Genomic DNA, 25,532 nt, shown 5'->3' with positions numbered 1-25,532 from the left:
CCTGTTATATTTCAGTATCTCGCTGTATGCACCGTTTATTATTTCATTGTCTGTAAATTTGTTTCGACTTTTTAAGTCGATAAGTTGATTTCAAGTCACTGATGAAGAGGACTCAGTCTGCTGGGAATAAATGATGAAAAGCTTTCAAAAGAAATGTTCAAGGTGTATCAACTGTTTACTTTGGAAGATATTTTAACAACCATAGTAGGTCATATAGCCTTGTAAGTTATATCTATGGTTATATTCAACATTAAATTGAGGTGATTACCCCCAGTGGCGCACTCAGGATTTGGTGGGGGGTGGCCTCAATTTTTTTTTTTTTTTTTAGGGGGCGGACTATTATGATGTTGGCTGCGCCACTTACACCCCTATTGCACCACTTACTCCCCTGTTATACTACTCAAAAATAGGCCACATACATACATATCACCAAGGGCAAATCGTGGGACTAAAAACAATTACAAAAAAAAAAACACCCCAAAACGACAGCCTCTTGGGTGCCGGCGGCGGCCCCAGCCCCTCCCCTTTGGGTGCGCCACTGATTACCCATACATGTATAAATTATTTCTTAAAAAAAAACGGAAAACAAACCCCAAAATATGTATTTCATATTTAAAAAAATATGTAGCACCAAAAATAATGACTGGAAAGCCAATTTAATAAACTACTTTTAGATAAAAAAAAATACTGAAATTGCTCAATCCGTTCAAAGAACATCACCATTTAAACGCAATGAAAGGGTGCAGACTGGGAGCTTGCAGTTCTGTGTAATTTGGATGTAATTTGGACCCTGGAGCTTGCAGTTCTGTGTAATTTGGATGTAATTTGGACCCTAAAAGCGCTCTATTTTGCAACGGAGTGAAATAAGTTTTAATTTGAGGTGTGTCTCGAACACCTTGGAGAGTTGTGAGTATTTTTCCCGAATTTTTGAAGTGGGAGCATTTACCATTGGGATCTATGGAAGTTCTATTTACTGGTCTGCTACCATAATGTTTACGTACGTTGCACGTGCGCTGATCTTCGCGTGACCTCAGCAAGTCAACTCTTCATTCGGCTCGACCATTTGGGATGGAGGGGAGCGTTAGTGCGATACCAAATTATCTGCAGCATTTATCATATAATATGATGTACTGTTTCGCGATGCAAAGCATACAATCTCCCCTCCATTCCAAATGGTCGTGTCCCCATGCTTCATGCACGTGTTTGCATGTACAAAAATGTTCATGGTGTACGTCACTACGTGCATATAGAATTAGAAATGCGTTGGGTAGATGATCGCTGTACGATATCTGGTTGAATTTCACAGATTTGCAAGCCAAAGAATAATCGTGAGTATCATTGAAGCCCCATTACTTTGTCTTTGACATGTGGAGAAGCCAGTAGGTGCTTTCAAAGGTAGTTTTGTTAAGTATTTTGCGTGATTATTTAGAAATTGTTACATTGGTGTTGTGCATTCATCATGTTCATGCAGTGCAGACGTGCTCTCTGTTCACTCTGGTTTTTTCGTTCCTTTTTTACTGAAAAGTCATGCTTTCATGTTTCTTTGAGGAGCTTTTACCTTCACCAATACATTCTTTCATCACCTGGACTATTTCTGATGTTCTCTTGCTAAATTTTGGGACGTTTTGAGAGCCTTCACCTCAGGTTTCACCGTTCACCATACTGACTGACTGACACTAGTGTTGGGGCTAGTCGACCATTAGCCCCATAAATGTGGCCTATTTACTGGACTGCCTCCGTAAACATAGGCCACACATCCACATGTACAAAAACGTGTCGACTTTGCCAAATTTTGATTTTCATATTTAGGCTTAGTTTGTAGGATTTTTTTACTTTAGAAGCATACTCACCCTCTTTATAGGCTAGTCAGAAAGTGCTGCCTTTTTCAGATGTATATTTTTCGTGAAATTTCCAGATTCATTTTTACACGTTTGCGTATCAAAATTTCAACATGAAATTTCACAAAAATAAGACATCTGAAAAAGGCAGCACTTTCTGACTAGCCTATAAAGAGGGTGAGTATGCTTCTAAAGCAAAAAAATCCTACAAACTAAGCCTAAATGTGAAAATCAAAATTTGGCAAAGTCGACACGTTTTTGTACATGTGGATGTGTGGCCTATGTTTACGGAGGCAGTCCAGTAAATAGGACACATTTATGGGGCTAGTCGACCATGTGAACGGCACTCAGTCAGTCAGGAATACAGGTCAACTCGTACACGAACCAACTCGTACGCGACAAACTCGTACGCGAGACAATTCGTACGCGAACCGACTCGTACGCGGACCGACTCGTACGCGGACCGACTCGTACGCGGACCGACTCGTACGCGGACCAACTCGTACGCGTGAGTTTAGACTATTGGTTTGGCTCACATGGACAGACGAAATTAGGTTCGGTACGGTAGGTCAGCATAATTTTACCATTACTGAAAGGTTGAGATTTTCAAATTAAATGTAGTTGATTTTTGAATCCGCCAGTGCTACTTACATTCGCGCTTTTTTAGAAGAATTCTGCATTTTTTTTTTTTTTTACAAGTTCGCTTGATTGATTGGGAAGTTGTCTTCGCGATAACCAGTATGATTGGTTCCCGCCGCGCCGCACCGCGCACTGTATAAAGAATGCATGATTGAATCGCTGTAACCTGTGTATGCACGGGCATGGCCGCGGTACAGTTGCTGGTTGGTTAGACAAGTAAAATGACAAGAAAACACCGATATTTGCGAGGTCTATTGTATAAAAAGGAGCTACTATATAAAAAGGAATATGGCATCACGCATGCTTATACAGGTGTACGGACAGTGTCCGCCAGTTTCCCATCCTGATAGCGTTGTGCATCTGGTGTGCCCGGCCATATCTTTCCATTATTTTACGAATTTTCGACCGTAAATATTTTTACCGCTACTTTGCATTATATTCTTATTCGTGTTTAAAAGCGTTTTTAATGGTTAATTTTTTGCTTGGGTCAGATAGTTTTTAGTCCTAATTATTATATATCCAAATAATATTTTGTAAAAAAAAAACAATGGGGAGTTGATTTTTATTTATTTTTAAAATTTGAATTTTATTTAATTTCACCGGAAATGCGAGGTTGCCCTGAAAATAATTTTTTTCTTGGGTCAGAAAAGTTAATTTTTTGCTTGGGTCCGATAATTTTTAGTCCTAATTATTATGTATCCAAATTATATTTCATAAAATAAAACAATGTGGAGGTGAATTTTATTTATTTTTTAAAATTTGAATTTTATTTAATGTCACTGCAAATGCATGGTGGCCCTGAAAAGGACCGATTGGGTTTTCAGTTAGACAGTGCACACAGGCGGCTCACAGTCCAGACTCAAAGTCTGCGACAAACTGCTGGACGTTGCTGCCACGCGAAGGCCCTCCCGCTTGACCGCCCGAAGCACCTTCCGGTAGTCTTTCTTGGTACGGCGAGACATTAAGCAGAAGTCCAGTGGAATCTGCTTCTGCTCGCCGTGCTCGGACATTGATTAAAAAAAAAACGAAAAATGCAACTGGTACATCGTTGCATTAATTTATGGAATTTTATTTGACTTGACAAGGCTACAGGTATGCACAAAACGAGCGAGGGCGCGAGTTGCAAATGCGACGGCTGTTTCCTGTGCCGTGGATCCTGAATAGAGATCAGTGCACGTGGCCCCCATACAATAAATGCATGGTACAGGAAACAGCTGTCGCATTTGCAACTCGCGCCCTCGCTCGACAAGCAATTTGCATAAACACGACGTCACAGCTTGGGGTCATCTCTTGTCACATTCAAAATGGCTGCCATCACCAGACGTATCACGAGTGCATATGGGCTCCAGAAAGATTGAAGAATATCTCGGAAAATTGAACATCATTACACCTAAGCATCCCAGAAGTGATAGATGGGACCTCATAGAATACAACCATATGTAAGAAACGGACCGCAGATTTTATGAAAACGTCCTCAGTAAAGCGCGGACCACAGTGTGTGGCCTTTGGTTCAGCGCGTCATACCGATAGCCACACTAGTTGGGCTAATGGTCGACAATCATGCAATTTCGCAAGTAGAACTGAAAACAAATTTTTCTCAGCCATCCACCCCCAATCCCTTGTCAATCGGGTTACTTGCATCCTATTGTACACATGGTCACTCTCTATATCATCATATTTGTATTTTGGTGCCAATTATCCACATTTATTGCAAGCCATATTGAACTCCCACACATGGCGGCCATCTTGAACATTATGTTGAAGCCTGCCATTATGCCATGATTACATGCATACACGTAGACCTACGGGTGAACTCTGAACTTTGATATGAACTGCGATGCCTTACCGTAATTTCCTGCGGATAAGACGTGTCTTATCTGACTTTCTAGACCACAAAAACATCGCTGCGCCTTATCTACAGGTGCGCCTTATCTGGTGTCGCTTGAGTTCAAAGTGACGGTCTTTGTGTGAAGAATTCTTTCAATGCCGCAATCCATAATGCGGTCAACCAAGGCTCAACTCTCCAGACATTGTGACCGTATTTTCATTCCAACAATGCTGCGATGTGTTGATCCCCCATGATCGTGCTTTCATTCCAACAATGCCGCAATGCGTTGATCCCCCTTAGTGATCGTGCTTTCGTTCCAACAATGCCGTCATACAAACGTTTTTCTTTGTGGCCGTTTTTTCATTCCGAAAATGCTGTAATCAGAATTACTTAAACGTTTGGAAATCGCATTCACTCAAGTTCTATTGTGTAAACGTTGAGGGTGTTTATTGTACAGGATATCTTCGAAGTCTGCTTTAGACTTAGGATAATATGAAGTACTAATGTTTATTTGTTGCACTTTCGTTTGTTTCATTAAACGTTCAAATCGTTCATTTATTAATTGCCTCTTTTTAGACGTTTGTTTTAAAAAGTATTATGGGAATTTGTATTATCTTATTATAATAGTAGGTCAAACAAACTCCACCAAACCCACCAAACAAATTATAGGTTTGAAATAAAGGAAAAGAACTTTAAATACAAAAAAACATTACAACAATTTTTAAAAAATATAATAAAACATTTTTGTTACGTCTCCCCCGGTGTGACGGGATTATTTTCGTATGGTATATACATATAGGCGACGCTAGTTTTTGTATTAGTCACCGGTAGAGGGCACAACATCTGGCTCGGAGGGACTGGGCAAGTCTACGAATCTGATCCAGCGTGCGTGTTGCAATATCTTCAGACAGCGCGTGGACCATCGTTTCTGGCCGCTGATTGGGCCGCACTGCATTAACAAAAGGCCAAGGAAGGCCAGGATCGGAAACCGCAAGCAAGCATGCACAGCGCGCGTTGGCTGAATGGATGAAGGTCGGTATCAATTTACATTGGTCTTTTCTTCATGGCTCTACATGTGACCAGCCAATGTGGTTACGGTTTAATTCATCCTCCGAATAGTGTGATCGTTCTAAGGCAACACAATGGCCCCTTTGTGGCGATGTACCGACACCGGGTGACGCCTGGTGTTCTTCTGTGTGCGGTCAAACATGCGTCTTATGCGGCGGTGCGCCTTATCTGTTGGCATTTGAATTTTTTTGGGGTGATTTTAGGGACCTGCGCCTTATCCGCCGCGCGCCTTATCCGCAGGAAATTACGGTACAAGCCTAAGTACCCCTGTGGTATTTGCAGTCGTGCTGTTCGTTGGAAAACCCCTGCAGTAGCCTGTGATGATTGCGAAGTCTGGTTTCATAAGAACTCTGTACACATAAGCACTCAAACATTTAATTACCTATGCGACCCTGATGTAAGTTGGCATTGCCCTACCTGTGGCGTCTTACACTTCACTTCAAGTTTCTTTGAATCATCCATCGTTGTCTCTGATCCAGCATCACATGCATCTTCATCCTGTACATGCAGCAACATATCTCAAGAAAATAATTTAGACAGCGCATGTACTAGCTCTCATAGCCCAATTGGTCTGCCATCAGCCATCTTGTCTCCAAATAAATCCAACGCGCCTGTCAATATTGCCGGCACCCCCCTTCCTTCAAACCTGGGCGTTCTGGTCATTAACTGTCGTAGCATCAGAAACAAACTGGTGGAATTCTGGAACATCCTGCACACCGCTAAACCTGGCATCGTCATCCTTACAGAAACCTGGTTAAATCCCAACATTTCTAACCATGAAGTCTTTCCCCCCGAACTAGACTATGAGCTGTATAGGAGGGACAGATCAGACAGTTGTGGTGGAGTCGCCATTGGCGTGGGTCCTGGTCTGGATGGAAAAATCATCCAGACAGCCGACGATTGTGAGGCTCTCTTTGTCGAGATCGATCTCAAACACAGAAACGCCAAATCACAAACATGCGAATCTCTCTTGTTGGCGCTGTATACCGCCCCCCACGCTCAAATGAAAACTACTTAGAGTGCCTGTGTAGTTCCATACGTAACATTTCCAGCAACAACAGGAAATCCATTGTGTGGATAGGTGGTGACCTTAACAGTTCATCTGTCATTGGTCATCGGTATCCACAAAGCCTTAGTAATAATTTCATCACCACACTGGCCGAATCTGGACTTGATCAGATTGTTTCGTTTCCCACCAGACTAGACAATACCCTAGATCTGTTCCTCACCAACAGACCATCATGTATTAACAAGTGCCTCCCAATCCCAGGCATTAGTGATCATGAGATCGTCTTCGTTGACACAGACATCAAGCCTAAACCCCAAAGACCTGTGAGAAGGAAAATATACCTTTGGAATAAGGCCGACATGCAACAGATCCGCTGTGAAGGAAATAAGATGAAAGATGAATTTGTAACCAAATTTGACGCTTCATCCCCTGTCAGCGAGATGTGGGACACCATAGAGTTAAAACTCTCCCAAATCTTGGACCTTGTTCCATCCAAATTCACATCTAGTCGTTTCAACCAGCCATGGATAACCCGCAAAATCAAGCAGCTCAGTAGGCAGAAACAACGTGCTTACAACAAGGCTTTCTCCCATCGCCGTCATCGCAATCACCGTCACTGGGCCAGGTACAACGTCCTGGAGAAACGTATGCAGAACACATGCAGAGAAGCATACAACAACTACATGTACATCAACAACATTGTGTGCCCAGATCTCAAGTCAAATCCCAAGCGTTTCTGGAACCATATCTCAAGCAAGCGCTGTGACAACAATGGTGTTGCCCCTCTTCGTGGCACCAAAGGAGCTACGTACACTGGAAGTAAGGATAAGGCAAATATTCTCAATGACCAGTTTTGTTCTGTCTTCAACAAAGATGAGGATCCATCCACCATGCCAGTCCTTGGCCCTAGTCCATTTCCTACTATGGATCACATACAGATAAATGTCAACAGCGTAATCAAATTGCTGAAGAAAATAAATCCTCATAAAGCCACTGGCCCAGATAATATTCCAGCTCGTCTACTGAAAGAACTTGCTAACAGCCTTGGACCTGTACTCTCCATCTTGTATCAAGCCTCGTTGGACAGTGGGGATCTCCCTGAAATATGGAAATCAGCCACCGTTGCACCTGTGTTCAAGAAAGGAGATAGGAATAAACCAGCCAACTACAGGCCCATCTCACTCACAGCCATCTGCTGCAAACTTCTAGAGCATATCATACACAGCTCCATCATGCAGCACTTCCAGGATTACAACATCCTGTCTGACAATCAACACGGTTTCCCTAAGGCCCGCTCATGTGAATCCCAGCTCATCATCACCATGGATGACATTGCCCACAACCTGGATGAAGGTCTTCAAACTGACCTCATACTATTGGACTTTTCGAAGGCATTTGATAAAGTTCCCCATCTTCGTCTCCTCCATAAGCTGAAGTACTACGGCATCGATGGCAGTGCACTTACCTGGATCAGCAACTTCCTTCAGGGTAAAGTCCAGAAAGTTGTCCTGGAGGGGGAGTCGTCAGCTCAATCCCCTGTGTCATCCGGCGTACCCCAGGGTACTGTCCTTGGCCCCCTTCTATTCTTGGCCTATATCAATGACCTCCCAGGCTGTATTTCTGAAGACTCCAGTGTTAGACTGTTTGCTGACGACAGTGCTATCTACCGTGTCATAAACAACATTGACGATGCCGACCAGCTCCAGCAGGACCTCTACACCATGCAGGAGTGGGAGAGGAAATGGCTCATGGAGTTCCATCCAGAGAAATGTCAAGTACTTCACATCACCAAACGTCGCAAACCGGTAAAGTTCACTTATTCCATCCACAACCACCCTCTGCAGGCAGTACCATCAGCTAAATACCAGTGGGTAGAACTCACTGACAACTTATCCTGGAACAGACATGTAGACACCACCTCCAAGAAGTGCTTGAGATCCCTTGGCTTCCTACGACGCAACTTGAGCAACTGCCCTCGTGAAGTAAAGACCCGCTGCTATACCACCCTTGTGCGGCCTATTGCTGAGTATGCCAGTTGCGTATTGGACCCTTCCACAAAAAGGAACATCACCAAAATTGAATCTGTCCAGCGTAGTGCTGCCCGGTACATCATGAATAACTACTCCAGAGACAGCAGTGTCAACACCATGCTGAGTAAACTGGGTTGGGATCGAGTCTCTACAACACCGAAGAGCCATCTCCAAAGTTACAATGATGTACCGGATCACCAACAAACTCATCGACATCCCAGACAACCACCTTATCCCGGTCAACTCATCTACCAGAGGCAACAGCCAGAAATTCCTCATCCCACCCACCCGTACAACCTTACTGAAGGGCTCCTTCTTCCCAGACACCATCCGCCTGTGGAACTCACTGCCCCAACAAGTTGTTGAGTCACCAACCCTGGATGTCTTCAAGACCAGAGTGAACGGTGTCACCTTCAGATAACTAACCTGTCCCAAAATAGCTGTTTTTTTACTGGCACATATTTGTCTTTTTATGCCTCGAGTTATGTCTGCACCTGCTTGTTTGCACTTCAACCAATGTGCGAGTATACTCCAGCGGAGGTTTCTGCACAGTATAGGAAGATGATGATGATGATTGGCAATAGTTCCTTAGTCATGTTGTTAGTGTGATTGCAGGTCAACTCGCCCCCTGGCCGACTCGCCTCTTACCGACTCGCCCCCTGACCGACTCGACCCCTGACCGACTTGACCCTTACAAGCTCGCCCCCTGGCTGACTCGCCTCCTAGCTGACTCGCCCCCTCGCCAACTCGCCTCCTAGCCGACTCGCCCCCTGACCGACTCGCCCCCTGACCGACTCGCCCCCTTAAAAATTATGCACCGTACGGGGACATCGTGAAATAAAAATAAAGACAGTGGAGCACATTGCCCGGTCGCAACGTGAAACTTAATGGAGCCAAATTACTCAAACGCAAGTTTTAAGGATTTCCGATACCAATGCAAAAAACTATTGATCCTTGTATTAAGAATTTGGGTTGGAAACACCTTAGCACAACCTTACCGATGTAGCGCAGCGTGATTTTTCGCGGAGTGCCCGTGGCATAGGGCCCGTTGGCCATGTGCGCGTAGTAGCGTTCACAGTGACTGCCGGCGGGCACGGCAGGTACCGGTGGGTGCCGGCGCGCGACAGCTACAGGTACCCGGTACGGTGGGTGCCGGCGCGCGGCAGGTATACCCCCGTTCACCGTTTGTCAATGACATAACGTTATAATTGTAAATCTCGACTCTGGGTCCTCAGTTTCATTAACAAATATTTTTCAGAATAAATGATGTATATTTGCAAATCAAAAAAATGTTTTTCATATTTTTGGTTTAATGGTGTTCTTATCAAACATACCGAACGGTTTTGAAAAAGTTATAAAAGAGGCTCAGAAATGGAACTTTCAGAACCAAATTTTGAATTGGGCAATAAAAGAGGCTAAGAAATGGAACTTTCAGAACCAAATTTTGATTTGGGCAATAAACTCAGATAACGAAGCTGATTTGCTGGACCATCTGTCTTTCCCTCCACTGTCTTTATTTTTTTTTTTACGATGTCCCTGTACGGTGCATCATTTTCCAGGGGGCGAGTCGGTCAGGGGGCGAGTCGGTCAGGGGGCGAGTCGGTCAGGGGGCGAGTCAGCTAGGAGGCGAGTTGGCAAGGGGGCGAGTCAGCTAGGGGGCGAGTCGGCCAGGGGGCGAGCTTGTAAGGGGCGACTCGGTCAAGGGGCGAGTCGGTCAGGGGACGAGTCGGTAAGGGGCGAGTCGGGCAGGGGGCAAGTTGACCTGACACCGTTAGTGTTACTGTTACTTGTGTTAGCCCTAGCCCAGGTTGGACGAAGTCTTCATTGCATTACGACTAACGTCCAGGATGAGAATTCTCTACATAAGACCACTCACAATTTGGACCAGATTTTGTTACGTTTTTCCTCGTTACAGAAGCTTATTTCACGCCTACATTCTCTGTGTGTCCTTAGTCCGAGTAACTTGGACCCAACTTATCGCCTTTTTTAACATTTGGACATGGTCTGGCGATAGTAGGGTCCAAGCTAATACCGCGAGCTGGACAACACCGTCCCATTTTCCAACAAAAAACATCAGATTTCACCTTCAAAACGACCTCCAAATTACTAGATATGCCACCTGAGATACAAGTAGACATCGATAATTAAGAAGGTTGTACTAAAGTTTACTTACGATCCGGAAAAAAAGTGAAATTTTCCGTTCATTTCGGAGAGCTCCCCTCGGGATCTTGAACACGTTAAATTTTCGATCGTGTTTAATGTTTGAACGACGCGATTTCTTCTACATGCCCAGCGTACTTTCGATGGTCCCTGTATCCCGAGTGCGATTCCGTTACCGAGCACGCGCGATGCATCGATTATAATAATGAGTCACGTTTGTAAACACATACATGTGCATTTCGAACTGTAAAAGGGAATCGGGAACCAGCTTGAACTGGTATCCGCCATAAAAGCTGCGCTAGTTCCCGACTCCTTATTATCGTTTGAAATGCACATGTGTTTACAAACGTGATCCATTCTACTCATTGTCATAATCGATGCATCGCGCGCGCTCAGTAACGGAATCGCACTTTTTTAACATTCGGACATGGTCTGGCGATAGTAAGGTCCAAGCTAATACCGCGAGCTGGACAACACCGTCCCAAAAACCAACATTTTCCAACAAAAATCATCAGATTTCACCCTCAAAACGGCCTCCAAATTACTAGATATGCTAGATATGATTATGAAAAAAAATGGGGTCAGGTTGCAACATTTTTTCAGCTATTATCACCATGCATGTCACTTCAACCTAGAGTGACGTAGGCCCATCCGGTCTTTCAGCATTACTTTTGCTATTTATTTTATACGTCTTCTTTTTTCTCTCAGCTGGCGGCTAGCTTCACTATTGCTGTGCTGTACGTTCAGCGCAGCATTACAATACCGAGGCCACACTAGTGGGGCTAGCTGGCGGCCAATCACCATCACTTAGCTTGAGTAACTCCAGCTCCAATGCTCTAATGCAACAGGCTAAAGTTATGAATATTTTTGTAAGTACAGTGGCGATAAATTACGTAATGTTATTGTTATGATGTCATGAATATTTGAATTTCTTTTTTTTTTGGTCACTCTATAGTATTAGGCTGTGGTGCTTGAAGGCAAGTATTGGAAGCGAACTCTCAGCACAGTCATCTGAGAATACCAGAAGAGGAGGATCTTCTGTCAAAAAAAATTGCAGATGATGGAACCCTCTACTTCACTCAATGGCCTACCAGAGGTAATCCAGTTCTCTAGATCAGTGGTGGGAGAAATCAAAGATTTCAAAATCTGGTATCCTAATTTTCTTCAAACTGAATAATGGTTTTTCGATTTCACCGGATGTTAATTCCAATTCAGCTCACAGTCATGCACAACAAAAAGTGATGAGTGAGATGCCGCATGTGAAATAACCTCCCAATGATTGGGAATAGTTGCAGGATTCAATGACCACTGGACCTTTCTTTACAAAAACCCCACATCTGTAATGGTGAAAAAATGGGTAGGAACTCTCAGATAATCAAATAGACAGCTTATTCATATACCAAGAGGACTGTTAGAGAGTGAATGCAGTTACAATCAGAGACCATGGAGCAAATTGGGGGATGTTCCAGTTGTATTCTTTAGCGTGTCTCATAATAAGTGGAAGGCTTAATTTTATTTAGGATTCATTTCAGATATCCGGTTTCTAAAATCAAACTGAATAGTGGAATTCAAACCGAATGTAAAAAAATCCGGATTTAAATCCCACCACTGCTCTACATTGTTTACAAAATGTGCCCCCTTTATAGAATTTTAGGTTTCTGAAACGAAGTATCAATATAGTTTGGACAAAGTGAACCAAGATTTCTTTTTTGGAACCCATTAAGCCTGAGTCGCCACGGCATCAGCAGGAGTCCTTACAGCTGCAGCTTCAACAGCAGCAGCAGGATACATTGCCGTTTGGAGTGCAGCCAACTGACCAACTCCAAGCATCGGTGGCAGGAGTGGAACAATCAACTACCGCTCAGGAGGAATCGCAAAGTAACAATCGAACCACAAACCCGTTGACATGGAAACAACAGCAAGGGTGGCTGGATCAAAGTCAACCATCAGATGTCCCCTTAAAACCCTTAACATCTATGTCTGATGTAAGTCTTTATCTTTGTGGCAATGGGGATGTGTTTTGAAAGGGGAAGTAGAGCAAGGGTTGAAAAGGTCATTGTGAATTGAAACAAGTACCAAGTGGTATAACACACTGTCAACAGCCAATGTGGCCCATCTATGCCGGAATTTATCTCTAGTTTCAGTAGCATGAAATGACTGAGAATATTTCTACTCACCCTGGATGGGATGCCAGTCCATCGCAGGTCACTCTATCCCAAGCTAATGCTGGTACCCATTTGTACTTTTGGGTGGAGAGAGGCAAGTGGGGGTGAAGTGGCTTGCCCAAGGACAACATATGACCAGCAGCTGGATTTGTATCCCTGACCCTTTGATCATGAGTCATGAACCTTTAACCACTAGGCCACCCTCCCAAAAATTGGGGAAAAAAAACATTGTTAAATGTCTACTACGTCTGGTTCAAAGTTTGTTCGGGAATGTGGTTATGTTGGGAAGGGTTTCAGGTGACGGTTATTTCATTTTGCAACTCTGTTATATTTGCTTTGTTTTTTAGGCCCAGCCGGCGGAGATAGCGCCTGCTCCTCTGGCTCCGTCCAGCTCCAGCAACACTGGCGGGCTCCCTGGTAATGCTGCGCTGCAGACACAAGGTAGTTATTCCCTAAACCGACACTATTCTTGGAGTAGAAAGGCAGAATCATGCTCACCCAACTCAATTCAACGAGGTGCAACACAGGTGCACAAATCTGTGGTACTTGTTGCATTGAGCATTCAACAGTTGTGCGATTGCCAGTTATGCTGATCCCATTGAAAAATGTCAAAGTTGGATTCTGTATGTTGCTGACAGCCGAAGACTCTTCATCAGACTCTGAAAGTGTTTGGTCTGGGGTAGTTGACCAAAGAGATTATGTTTATACACCCAGCAGGCATGACACTCTCACAACTGTTGAGGTGTCTAGCCATATTTAACATTATTTACAATAGAACAATTTACATTACAAAAGAAAGTCTTGTCAGCAAACATCCTGTGTTATATGCACTACGCAGTACATCATGCGAAAAAGTTCATGTCGCCAAACTGCTCTCTTTTTGCTCTAGTCTAAAACAAGATTGAACTTGACATTTGAAAAACTTTTGACTCGGTCAAGTGGTACTTTGAATTACCAGGGTGTCCCAAAAAACAACCAGTCAAAGCCCCCTCTTTGTCACAGCTTAAAAAAAAAATACATCACAAATATAGATACATATTAAGAGAGTATACTTCATTACCTTTTCAACAATGAAGAAATATTTTCATTTAGGTAAATATATGTTGAGTTATGGCCAATTCAAAACTGCTTTTTCCATGGCGACTGACATTTTATTGCTGCAATAAGAACATGGGCCGAAGCTTGCATTCGTGAAAGAGTGTACCAAGTAGAGGCAGAGCAGCACAGTAAGAAGTTAACCAAACAGTCCTATTCAGGACTACCATGTCTTCCAAAAAGAGATATTAGGCCAAACAAAAAATAGTCGGTCTCTGGTCAGACCGAAGTTCTGGAATTGATGCTGCGACGCGGCTTTTTTTTTTTTTTTTTTTTTTTGTGGCTTTTTTTTTTTCAAGCTTGAACAAGTAGGGTACTATTTTGCTTTTTTGTGTCCTCATTATACATTGGTGTCCTCCATAATTTGTCTTGGTGCCCTTTATCATTTGTCTTGGTGCATTTTTTTTCCCCATTCCTTGGTGCTCCTTGGTACAGAAATTTGAGAAGGTGCGGCAATAGAGGGCGATGTTGTACCGCTGTCGATTTACGCACATGATAATTATGTACCATGGCAACTGTCTGTTTATGTTCCCATTGGTCTGTTAAATTGGCATTTTGTGAGGCAGTCGCATTTGGAAAACGTAGTGAAAAGGTTACTGTAGTACACAGGCGAAGGCTGATTGTACAGTTTTGACAATAAATCATAATGCAATAAAACGTGAAGGTGTCATTTGCAATGAAAATGTTGAGTGTCACCATAAAATTACAAACGGTCTGAATCATGGAGGAAGGTCATAATTAAGTTTCAGTGTTGGACTCTTCAACAAACGTAAACTTGAACTTCTTACAATTTGCGAGACCGTCTGCAAGGAAAAAGTCGATTCAACTTTTATTCAAGTTGGTTCAACCATCTAGTATATATAAGAGCAAGTTTTACTCGGCCTCCGAGAAATGTTTGCTCCTGAAAGGATCCGAGGCCGTGGCTTCACGTCCGTGGAAAAATGTGGAGGGTGTCTTCCGCCGGGTCGGACACTTTTTCGTCTATTTTTTTTGTGACTGCGTTTAAGATCGCGATATTTGAAGCAATGCATCGATCCTTCGTTGATCCCAAACAGGCCCCCAAATTATAACGCGACACTGAATTATACGTGGCGGGCAGCGAACTCACAACGATCAGCCTTGGTGGATGCATGTAGCTATAAACACATGATGGAAGCAACAGAGCGCAGGGGCGGCAAGCGAAGCATATGAAAGAATAGGGACACTTGGTGGCCACGCACCATGGACAAAAAATATTTTGCCAAGGTCACCCCATGCTACTGTTTGGTGAACACTTTTGCAGAACAGCCGAGTAGAACACGTAAACGCAACCCCTACGTCGAAGCCGCTGACCTCGCACAGTCTAGACACGCAGAAAAAGCCATCACAGGGGACGGCCAGGCAGTCAAAGTTAAAGATTAATAGATCTTTGAAAATTAATATAAAATCAACCGTGAGAGACCTGAACTTGACGTTTGCAGGGATCAATAGAATAATCCAGGGTCTTAATTTTTATATATTATGTGCAAAATCATGTGACCCTTCCTTCTGGTTGAAACCGGAATTGCCTTGTAATTTAAAATTGGTGAAAGATGTGCTATGGCTAAGTTGTATAGTTATAGATGGAAATTGATGTGACGTCATCATGCCGTCATTACGTCACATGTGACGTCATAATTCAAAGCCCTATGGGAATGTAATCACATATTATATGCCACCAGTTATTATCAACAGAACTACACATTCTTCGTGGATGGAACTTGTACTTCAAACTTTACATGTCACATGTCACAAAAAATACCGAAACAGCCCTGTGTTTGTCCACAAACATAAGTCTAGTTCAATTTGCCCTTTGCCTAGACTTGGCGCAAGTCTGGGTTTTGATTGGTCTGTTCCTGTACCGGTACTATGCAGTCCTTGTAGCACATACACGTCAAATACTCATTAAAAAAATTGTGCACATTGTTTGTGTTTTTTTTTCATGGAACTTACTGTTCCCAAAATATAATAATAGAAACTGCATCGATTATTTTTTTTTTGAACTTTTATTTTTGTTATTGTTTTTGTACAGATTCCTCTGTCCTGGCGCCTGAATCCTCAACTGGAGCCTTGGCATCTTTGCCTGGAGTAAGTATTTTTTTTTCTTTTTTTCTTTTTATGTTTCCAGTACTTTAATTTGGGCTGATTTTTGTGTCGCCCTAACAAAGTTTCGGGAGACACTTATCAATAATGACCGTTCGCTGACTCAGCGGAGCTCGCGAACTAAATTTAGTCCTTAGTTACTGGCCAGCTGTGAGCCCTCCAGTCTCATTTGCATGGTATAACAATGGCCATTGTTATTCTAATTTGATATGACGGCTGAGTCAGCAGAGTTTGGTTCGCTGAGTAAGCGTACCTGCCGTTGCTCTGGTATCTCCATGCTTCATTGGTCACGGTATATAATTATAGCCTACAACATTTTAAGTTACGGTGGTTGAAGAGCAAGGCGTAACGTTCCCCACGGCCTTCTCGAACGTATTTCGTTCATTTGATTCCATTTTGATCTTATTCAAAATGTCATCAGCTTTTTTTTTTTTTTTTTTTTTGACCCTATTTTCTTTCGGCATTAGAATTTACATTGCCGAAAGTTAGTTTCTACATTGAATTGTCTCGACTTTGCAACATTTCGATTTGATCACCAAATTTCGTTGAGCGGTATTGGTCACTTTTTCATCATGTAATTATTATTTAGATATAATTCCATGCACGTAGAAAGTAAAACACTTGATGCTACGAAAGAAAAATTACCAGATGTCTAGAAAACGTGGAACTGCGGAATATATTCTAATGGTCATAAAAATATTTAGCTTTCCGTGGAATGCCAAGTTAACTTCCAAAATCACGTCTCGTGATTGTGTGAAACAAGAAGGTGTGTTAAGGATCGCGCTAGTATATATAGAGTGGACAGTTATTGCCCAGCGAATTCACTTTTCAACACCATTAGGACGACATAAAGACATTCTGTAGGAAATCAAATAAATGTCTGACCCATTTGACTGAGTGGTTTATTATACATGTGCATTATGTAGGCTAAAACAAATATTCCTTCATTTTAGGGGCCTTTTTGTTTTGTTTGTAGACGATTTTCTGTGAAGTGAAATCGTATAGTATTTTTTCTGTAAAAAAAAATCAATCTGAAATTGTTGTGAATCATTATTCCTTCCAATTAAATTGTAGAATGTTGCATATTGTTGTATTACGATCGTAGTAATATTGGAAATATCGATAGACCATACGGTGTTTTTACTATCTATGAGCCTAGCAGATATGCACATATATATTGTTCAGAAATAATGAATATGTACGACAGCCAACACATGCGTCACGATTGTCTTGGTGATACTGTTACTGTGGAAATGCCTTGCCCAATCCACGCGAACTAATTCAACCCACATGATATTTTGGGCGGTCTTCCAGACTGTTATCATTAGCTTCATTGGTGGATGAATCTCGCCGTCAAATTGACCTACCTGTCTGTTTTGCGACAGGAACGAGTTCCCACGCTCATTTCTGGCGATGAGCCAAACCGGCTATAGAATTGGCGCACCCGGCTGAAGGCTCGTTGATAGAGTTGCAAGCGGTTGTTTGCTGTACACAACTTTGGTTGTCTGCGCTTCAGATGGTTGACCATAATGGTGCATTTTGACACTGCATGCTAGCAATGACTTCAACGTAACGTTGTTGTTGTCGGCGGTGTCCATAGTTGTGTGCATTCTGTTTAAAATATTTCTTCTTTTTTTTCGCAAGGAGCACTGACTTTTATTCTGCTAAATTCCGTTGGATTGTTTCATTGTTCCGGGTAATTTTGCAATGGGAGGGGGGTTGGCATTTTTCTCATGTTTTGTTTAATTTGCTTAATAATTTTTTTTGCTAATTCTTATCTGGTTTTTATTTTATTAAGGTGATTTGATGTCTTCTTACTTTCAAAGAAACTTCTTAATTTTTAATCTGGATATCCACAATAATTGAGTATTTGGATTGTTTCTTTTTTATTTTGGTGGGGGGATCTTTTACCTTCTTTTCAGCTGACCATTTTTTTGGTTTATTTTCATCTTGGTTTATCTCATCCTGGTAGTTTTATGTTAATTGTGGGGATAATCCTAACCTTCTGTTATGTTTAACAGGGACATTTATAACTTTTTATCGTTTATACCTCTGACAGTTTAAATATATTTTTTTTGTGGAATTGGAAAGGGGACCGAGAGTAAGACGCAGACTTGAGCGAAATGGTGACTTATACACGCCGACTAATACAGAATACAATTTTCAAAATGAAAATGCACTGCGATTTGGATTGGGACGAGTACTTCCGTCAGATGGTCGACTTGAGCGATTTGGGATGTTGACTTACCCGGAGTTTACTATACAGTAATGAGCAGGGCCTAACAAAAGAAGTAACAAATGAATGTTCTTCATTGCACTTTCTGTATAGGTGTTGAGGTTGAAAATGCTGCTTTCCGAGGCATTATTTATGCTAGGTTGAGCTTTGTCAAGCCATGGAGGAAGAAACACACACGCCTTTGACCATGGACCGGACCGAGTTCATTGAACTCAGCGTCCTTGCATGTTCGTTCTTGCATACATGACCGGTTCCACTGAAGTGGCATGTAGATTTATACAAGGCCGGCAAATCCATTCATCCTATAGCGTACACATGACTAGGCTTGGCCAAGTCTGGGTTGCGCTCGGTCTGTATTTAAATGTGCGCATAGCGCACATGTACTGTACACGCCGTACCATAACGTGCCCTCATGCATCAAATCCAGACCAACATGTTAAAAACGTACATGTACATGTTATTTTCAAGTGATGCAGCAACCCAGACTTGGTCAATCTGCCAAGCGTACGCGCTGGTTTGTTCCACGTTTGTACACAGTCTATGGAAATTAATTTTAGCTGTGGTTGGCTTCTACCGATTTGGGTAGAAGCCAATCAGAGCACAGTATTTCAGGTAATTGGCGTTTTATTCTTAAAAACGCCCACAGGTTGTTTTGCTATTATTCCTAACACGCAATCAGCGTTGTCTGCGTATTCGCGCAGCCAAAGTTTCGCAGCGAACGCACATGCATCCAATGGTGAGAAGTAGAAAAAGATATATGCAAAGGTATGTTCGAATGCTTTGAAACGGCTCTGGGTACGCACAACACGTAGCGCTATCAATGGATCTCAACATCTTTTACAGGTTAACCATAATAAAAATTCCCTTTTGTTTTGAATAACATTTGAATATCTTGTTCTTTATATAAATTCCATCCAAGAGCAGATGATCGTAGTACATGTATAATCATCCAAATATCATGTGTTTGAAATCTACAAATTAAGAGTATGTTTTTAAAATTTTGCAGATTGTTATCCAGCCTTCCATTACCTACTGAAAATAATAAACGAGTCTTCAAAAACTGGTTACATTGATTGGTCAAGCGACATTGCTACATATGCATAGGGATGGGTTGCATATATGCATTGATGAATACGTGCGCGTACACGCGAAGGGGGTGCTGATGGCAGATTGATCAAGCATGTATGCGCATACTTTGCAATACATGCACACACATGTACATATAATCGTGTGTTGTACAATGTACATACAGTGTGTGCGCATTGTTATATGGCACTGAAGTGGAACGCGTGCTGAAGTGTACCTTGTCGTGTAAACTAAGTGACTTTCGCGATTAATTTTTTTTAAGATACCGACTTAAAGCAATCTGACTTGAGTCAAGTCTAACACACGACCGGTTCCACTGAAGCCGATCAGCTGGGCCAGCGGCAACTCCATTATGATCCTCCTGTTGCATCGTTAAGGGGTGGATGTGGGGGGGGATCTCAACTTAATGTGGGGGAGCACAAGGGGGCGGGGGGGGGGGGGGGGGTTGGCAAGTGGTCGTCCACATAATAGAAACAAAAGCGGAGCGGGGGGGGGGGGGGGGGAGGCGAGCACGTGTCCAAACTGTGTGGGTTCGGATGGGACCATTTTGATTATTTTATTTACATTGATTATTTTCGAAGTCTTTTTTACTGGAAACCTTTTAAGAAAACAATTTACCCGCAAGATTTTACTCAAATCTCAAGAGGGAAAGTTTTGTTGTTGCATTGGACCCCCTCCCCTAAATCTGCCTACACAAAATTGCATGCTGCCAATTGCATAGTTTGTTTGATTACTTTGTTATGATAACGGAGATCATGATTTATTTATTATTTTTAAATGGTTTATTTTACTCTCCCGTCGCAGCCCGAAGGCTGATTGTGGTCAGGTTTACATTGAAAACATTTTTAAAAATAGACATGTAAAAACTGTATGCATTACAATAAAAATAATTACAAGACCAGTAAAACATCGTAATGAGAGTTAAAAACAATGCATGTAACAACAAGAATGGAGGTACACAATGAAAGAATTTTAAAAAAAGTTGACTACAAACAGTTGAGAAAAAACAGTTGAGAAAAAACAGTGAAAAAATGGATTGCTCAGATTACAAGAAAAACAATGAGGATGAAAATCACACCAGGATATGAAGCGTAAAGCTTAGTTGTTATTAAGAAGGTTGGTTAAGAATGGGATTGCATTATTTTTGTATCAGTTGGTTCGACATCGAGGGGTTGACAGGGTGTTGGTATTGCGGAGATTGTTTGACCTTTTGGGTGGAAGCCAGTCATGAGTCGATAATGACTGAAAATATTACAACCATTTTCAAGAAGCATCGGTCGCTCTTGAACATGTTGAAATGGAAATCAAATGATCCAGATTGCGTATTTTATCATGTTTTTTGTTTATTAAAATGATATCATGAGTCGATATGACGGTTTGGTTTTAATCCAACTTCATAACAAATCTCTGTTTTGAGTTTGTGGGGTTTTGAAAAGGACTGAGGGAACTCAACATTTTGGACAGTAATATTCCCTCCATCTTTCAAAAATCACATGTTGTCGAACTCGTTCCATAATATAGAGGTGAGCTTCGTACTCAGCTTTCTAATGATTTAATGCTGTGTTTCGGTATCTTCGTTTTTGACTGTATTCTTTGATTGACAGCTGAACTAATTACGTCAGCTTTATCATGCTGACATCATTCGGCATCGCACACATTGGCTTGCGGTCACTGATTAAAAACAATTTTTGATCATGCTGCCTATGAATATGATCCAGTGAGCGTCTGCTGTCAATCATGCTTGGCAACGCTCTATTGACCTGGGTAATATAAAAACCTAAATGCCAAGTGTAAGTCTTATCTATTCACTTCTTCAACGAACGAGACACAACACCAGACAAAACAATTCACGCACATCCCTATGTGATTTGTTTTTGTTTTGCTGAAAGAACACTGAACTTTTTTGTGATCCGTGGACAGAACCTTAAAACGGTGGTTGTGTTTAAAATTCCATAACTTGAAAAGTACACGAGTGATTTAAATTATTCTTGTACTAAAAGAAAGCTTTTGAATTGGGCTTTCCTGTCCTAGATTTTGAAAGTGCTACTTGCTGAACTTTACTAAAACAATAGTCCAGACATTTGGGTTTCGTTGGTTTTTTACTCGCCCTGTACATCTGCAAGAATTAATTTTATTTAATGATTATTGGACAAAACTTTGGTCATATCATAAGTCCGACGCCTCATAGGTCCGACGCCTCATAAGTCCAAAATTTCGGACTTATGTGCGGGACCCCCTCAGAATTTCAGAAAGTTGACTGAACATCGCTGCTATATAGGCGTCACACTTGTGCCGTGCAAGTGTGAAGAACCACTAAAAATAGTCATGACATTTTACATAGTACATGTACATACTCATTTGCCGGGTGTAATGCATGGGTATAATAAATATCTGGCTATACTTTTTTGTAAAAGGCTACAATTTGGGTCATAATCCGTCAATTTGTGATAAAGAGGAAACAATTTGGTTGAATTTCCCTTGATTGATTTTCATAATCTCGGTGATTGTAAACGATTTTGACTCCCGATATAACTTAAAGTACATTTGCATGGGTTGTGTTTGTTCGGTCAAATATGTTCAGGAACTTTTTTGTAAAAAATTGCAATGTTTTTTTTCCCCCAGCACAAACGTAAACGAGGAGATGATGACCTCCCTCTGATGTCGTTGATCAAGCGGCCAGCCGGGGGCCCAACCTCACCAGCCAAGTACCCGCCGACACCACCGCCGGCCATGGACTCACCATCCCCTGCCAAGCCGGACTCTGTTGACAAATCACAGCTGATGAGCACGATGCTTTTCCCGTCGCCCGAGTATAGGCTACTACAGGGACAGGATTTGTTGTCGAGGATGACGTCAGTAGAGCTGCAGCTGGCCTCTCTGCAGAGGTCGTTCGAGGCCAACATGTCTGACGTTGTTGCTGCAATTAAGGCATCGACTGCCAACCAGCCTCATCAAGGATCAGTAGAGCTGCAGCTGGCCTCTCTGCAGAGGTCGTTCGAGGCCAACATGTCTGACGTTGTTGCTGCAATTAAGGCATCGACTGCCCACCAGCCTCATCAAGGATCAGGTCATCAGACATCAAGACGCGAACCACACTTCAAGGATGTGGACCCGCACAAAGTGCAGATCGGCAACGGGGAAATGACTCTGACTTTATTAAAATCCCAATACTTGGACGCGTTCAACAAATCAGCCAGCGGGCAAACGCTTGCCCTGAAACTTTTGGGTATTTTTTATAGTCGGGAGGAGCTTGCCCAACGTTCGTACAATGGAGGAATCGTGATGGCAAAAGAGGGCATTGGGCACGCTGAGAAGGTAGCTTTGGCGAGTGAGATGCGTTTTCAGGTTATACTTGCACAGGTCGAATTAGAGTTTGCCGGTTCCACTTCTGGCGCACAACTGCGCAATCTGAGAGAGAGTGTTAACGCCAAGTGTAGAAGAGTAAGGTAAATCACTAGAAGTAATTTTGCTAAAACTAAGGATCTGAAGTAACAATGAATGTTAACTGACACCAATGTAAACATCTAACTATATTTTTATGGAATACTTCAAATTCACTTAGCCAATTATATGCAGACGAAATTAATGACCTTAAACTTGTAAATATTTTTCTAACAGAATAGGCGAACTTTAAATTACATGTACATGTATACTGGGCATTCAAATGAAGATATCTTCCCCAAGCCTACTTCCCAACTTGGCAATCCACTTTGCCATCAGTCAACACATGAACCACACCATCTACACGCAGCTACCCGCCCAAAGCAACATCCTTCTGTAAGAGAAAGAACACTACCACACACCCCATCGCATCGGGACGAGCCAAAACATCAACTACCACTTGCAGAGCATATGATGACAGAATTAAAGAAGTTGGAGACACTCATTTCCAAGACCACATCTTGTGCTGAGCTGCCGAAACGCCAATCAACAGCCTCTCCACACAACCTCTACAATCTACCAGGAGTCTCGAGAGCCAATCCACCCGTCTACCATACACTACTAGATCTCCATACTTCAGCCAGTCACCTCGGTTCTCCTTCATCCCACGTTCGACTAATGCCGTCCCATCAAATCAAAAGTGTTCCCTTTTTCTCCGGTCGAGAAGGTTCCAACATCTGTATAGACGATTGGATAAGGGACACCAAGTACCTCCTAGACAGCACGGCCATTCCAGCTTCGATGCAATTCTTAACCATTGTCCACTACCTTGGAGGAACTGCACGCGAATTGGTACTAAGTCTCCCTCTCGAGCAACAGACAGCAAATCACGCTTTTGCCGAGTTAAGATCCCAGTTTGGTGAACTGTCAATTACAGGTGATCCTCTCGCTGACTTCTACCAACAAATTCGTCTTCCAAACGAATCCCCGAGCATCTATGCTGATGAGTTGGAGGCAACCCTTAGATTCATAGAAGAAAGAATGGGACAACGCCAATTCCATCAGAGAAATAGTATGCTAACCCAGCAATTCATGCGAGGTGTGCGAGATGAGCGAGTTACACAACGATTAGCTCCGATGAAGCCAAGAGATATGGAGTTCCATGAATTGCAGGTTGAATTGCGGCAACTAGAAAGGGAGGCTTGACTGACATCAACTCAGAAGGAAGACACCAAGCCACAACCTATTCAATCCCAACAAGTCTGATCCAACAAACAGCAACCAGCAAAACAAGCTCCCCAACCCGTCAACAAACAACAGGAACAGAATCCCAATAATAAAGTACTACACAATCTCATCATCATCAACAGAAAAGGTAGAACAACTCACTGCATGGCATACAAGACCTCGTCAGCACAGATACGTTCGATCTGATGGAAGCCAAAGGGTGTTCGTCTGTCATAGATGTGGACAAGAGGGATATCGCCAGAGCTTGTAGGAGCCAAACTCCTTTAAACTACCAGGGCCCGCGGACGAAGGGCAAGCTGCGGAGGCCAAAGACAATCAAGCCCAATAACTTCTACTATTCTACATCACTTCTCCTCTAACTACGACTGCACGAAACCAGATCATCAAGAGCTCATCGGACCAAATAACTAGGACATCATAGACATTAATGGTGAGAGTTACCTAGCATTGATTGACTCATTGATTGACTCAGGGTCGCAGGTGACTCGGCGAAACCTGTCACCATCGAGAGCTTTTGAAAGAGCCCCCCAAGTTACAGGACAATCAACTAGTTTCAGTAGATGTCTCCATCGAAGGCGCGAGCGGTCAGAGAGTACCTTGCCTTGGTGTAGTTCTAATCAGTCTGACGGTAATGGGTATCACTTACGACGATGTCCCAGCATTCGTAGTACCAATGCACAATTACCGTAGACGAGTTCCTGTTCTCATTGGCATGAATGTCATACGAGCATCCAAGAATGACCAGCGATCTGTCTGCAGCCACCTCTACATGGACATAGCCAGAGCAACGAGCCAAGCGTGGTACAGTGCGTTTGTCAACACAGCTACGATTGAACCTGGAGACGGGAAAGGAACGATTGGGTATGCCAAATATATTGGTAGGTTACCCCGCATCATACCCTCAGGTGAAGAGGTAGACATATCTGTCGGGCACCATGTGGCCAAGAAGGTCTGCCCTACACCACAATTGTTGAGAATTTTCATCACGGCTCATCGTGTCTAAGAGTTGCTGGTCTTGTTGCTGATGTTGGCACCAATTGCAGAGTACCAGTCCGACTCTGCAACATCTGGGCGAAACCTGTCACCGTCAATCGGAACTGCAAGTTAGCTAAGTTATCTTCAGTCTTGCAGATAGATGACCTGCCCCTCTCTCCTTCCGACACGTTAGAAAGGAACGACCTAAGTCCAATAATCGTCAAACCTCTCCATCAAACCGATTTCAACTCACCAGCAGCACATGTCAGCAGCATGACAGTAACAGAAGAATTGACTAACATCATTCCCTCCCTAGACCTGTCCAAAGCAATACTGGATAGCGACACACAAAAGGCGCAACTAGGCAATCTTCTTCGAGAGTACTCCAACGTATTTTCGTCCAACTCGCTCTATTTTGGACGTACTACTACCATCAAACATAGGAACCCCTTGATTGATGAGCAGCCGTTCCGCTTACCTCACCGTAAAATTCCTCCATCACAGTACAAGGCTGTTAAACATCACCTGAAAGGCATTGAAGAAGCTGGAGCCATTCTCAAAAGTAGCAGTCCTTATGCTTCCCTGATTGTTATCGCACACAAGAAGGACGGATCCATGAGAATCTGCATCGACTATCGACAGCTTAACAGTAA

The 25,532-nt window shown here is 42.7% G+C and overlaps 1 protein-coding gene across 1 annotated transcript; it reads left to right on the top strand.

Moving 5' to 3' along the window:
- Positions 1–1,255: 1,255 nt before the first annotated feature.
- On the top strand, positions 1,256–14,275 carry LOC119743306. The gene is made up of 5 exons (XM_038219710.1): positions 1,256–1,328; positions 11,528–11,668; positions 12,297–12,557; positions 13,085–13,178; positions 14,268–14,275. The coding sequence occupies exons 2-5, from the start codon at positions 11,630–11,632 to the stop codon at positions 14,273–14,275; spliced, it is 402 nt and encodes a 133-aa protein (XP_038075638.1). The 5' UTR covers positions 1,256–1,328; positions 11,528–11,629.
- Positions 14,276–25,532: the final 11,257 nt, after the last annotated feature.

The sequence above is a fragment of the Patiria miniata genome, unplaced genomic scaffold, assembly GCF_015706575.1.
Source record: "Patiria miniata isolate m_02_andy unplaced genomic scaffold, ASM1570657v1 HiC_scaffold_6, whole genome shotgun sequence".
In the NCBI taxonomy this organism is placed as follows: Eukaryota; Metazoa; Echinodermata; class Asteroidea; order Valvatida; family Asterinidae; genus Patiria; species Patiria miniata.
This window is presented reverse-complemented; position numbering and strand designations above follow the sequence as displayed.

Coding starts and splice junctions, on each gene's coding strand:
- LOC119743306 (XM_038219710.1), top strand. CDS start 11,630: ATGATGGAACCCTCTACTTCACTCAATGGCCTACCAGAG. Junction 11,669..12,296: donor CACTCAATGGCCTACCAGAG/GTAATCCAGTTC, acceptor GAACCCATTAAG/CCTGAGTCGCCACGGCATCA. Junction 12,558..13,084: donor CCTTAACATCTATGTCTGAT/GTAAGTCTTTAT, acceptor TTTGTTTTTTAG/GCCCAGCCGGCGGAGATAGC.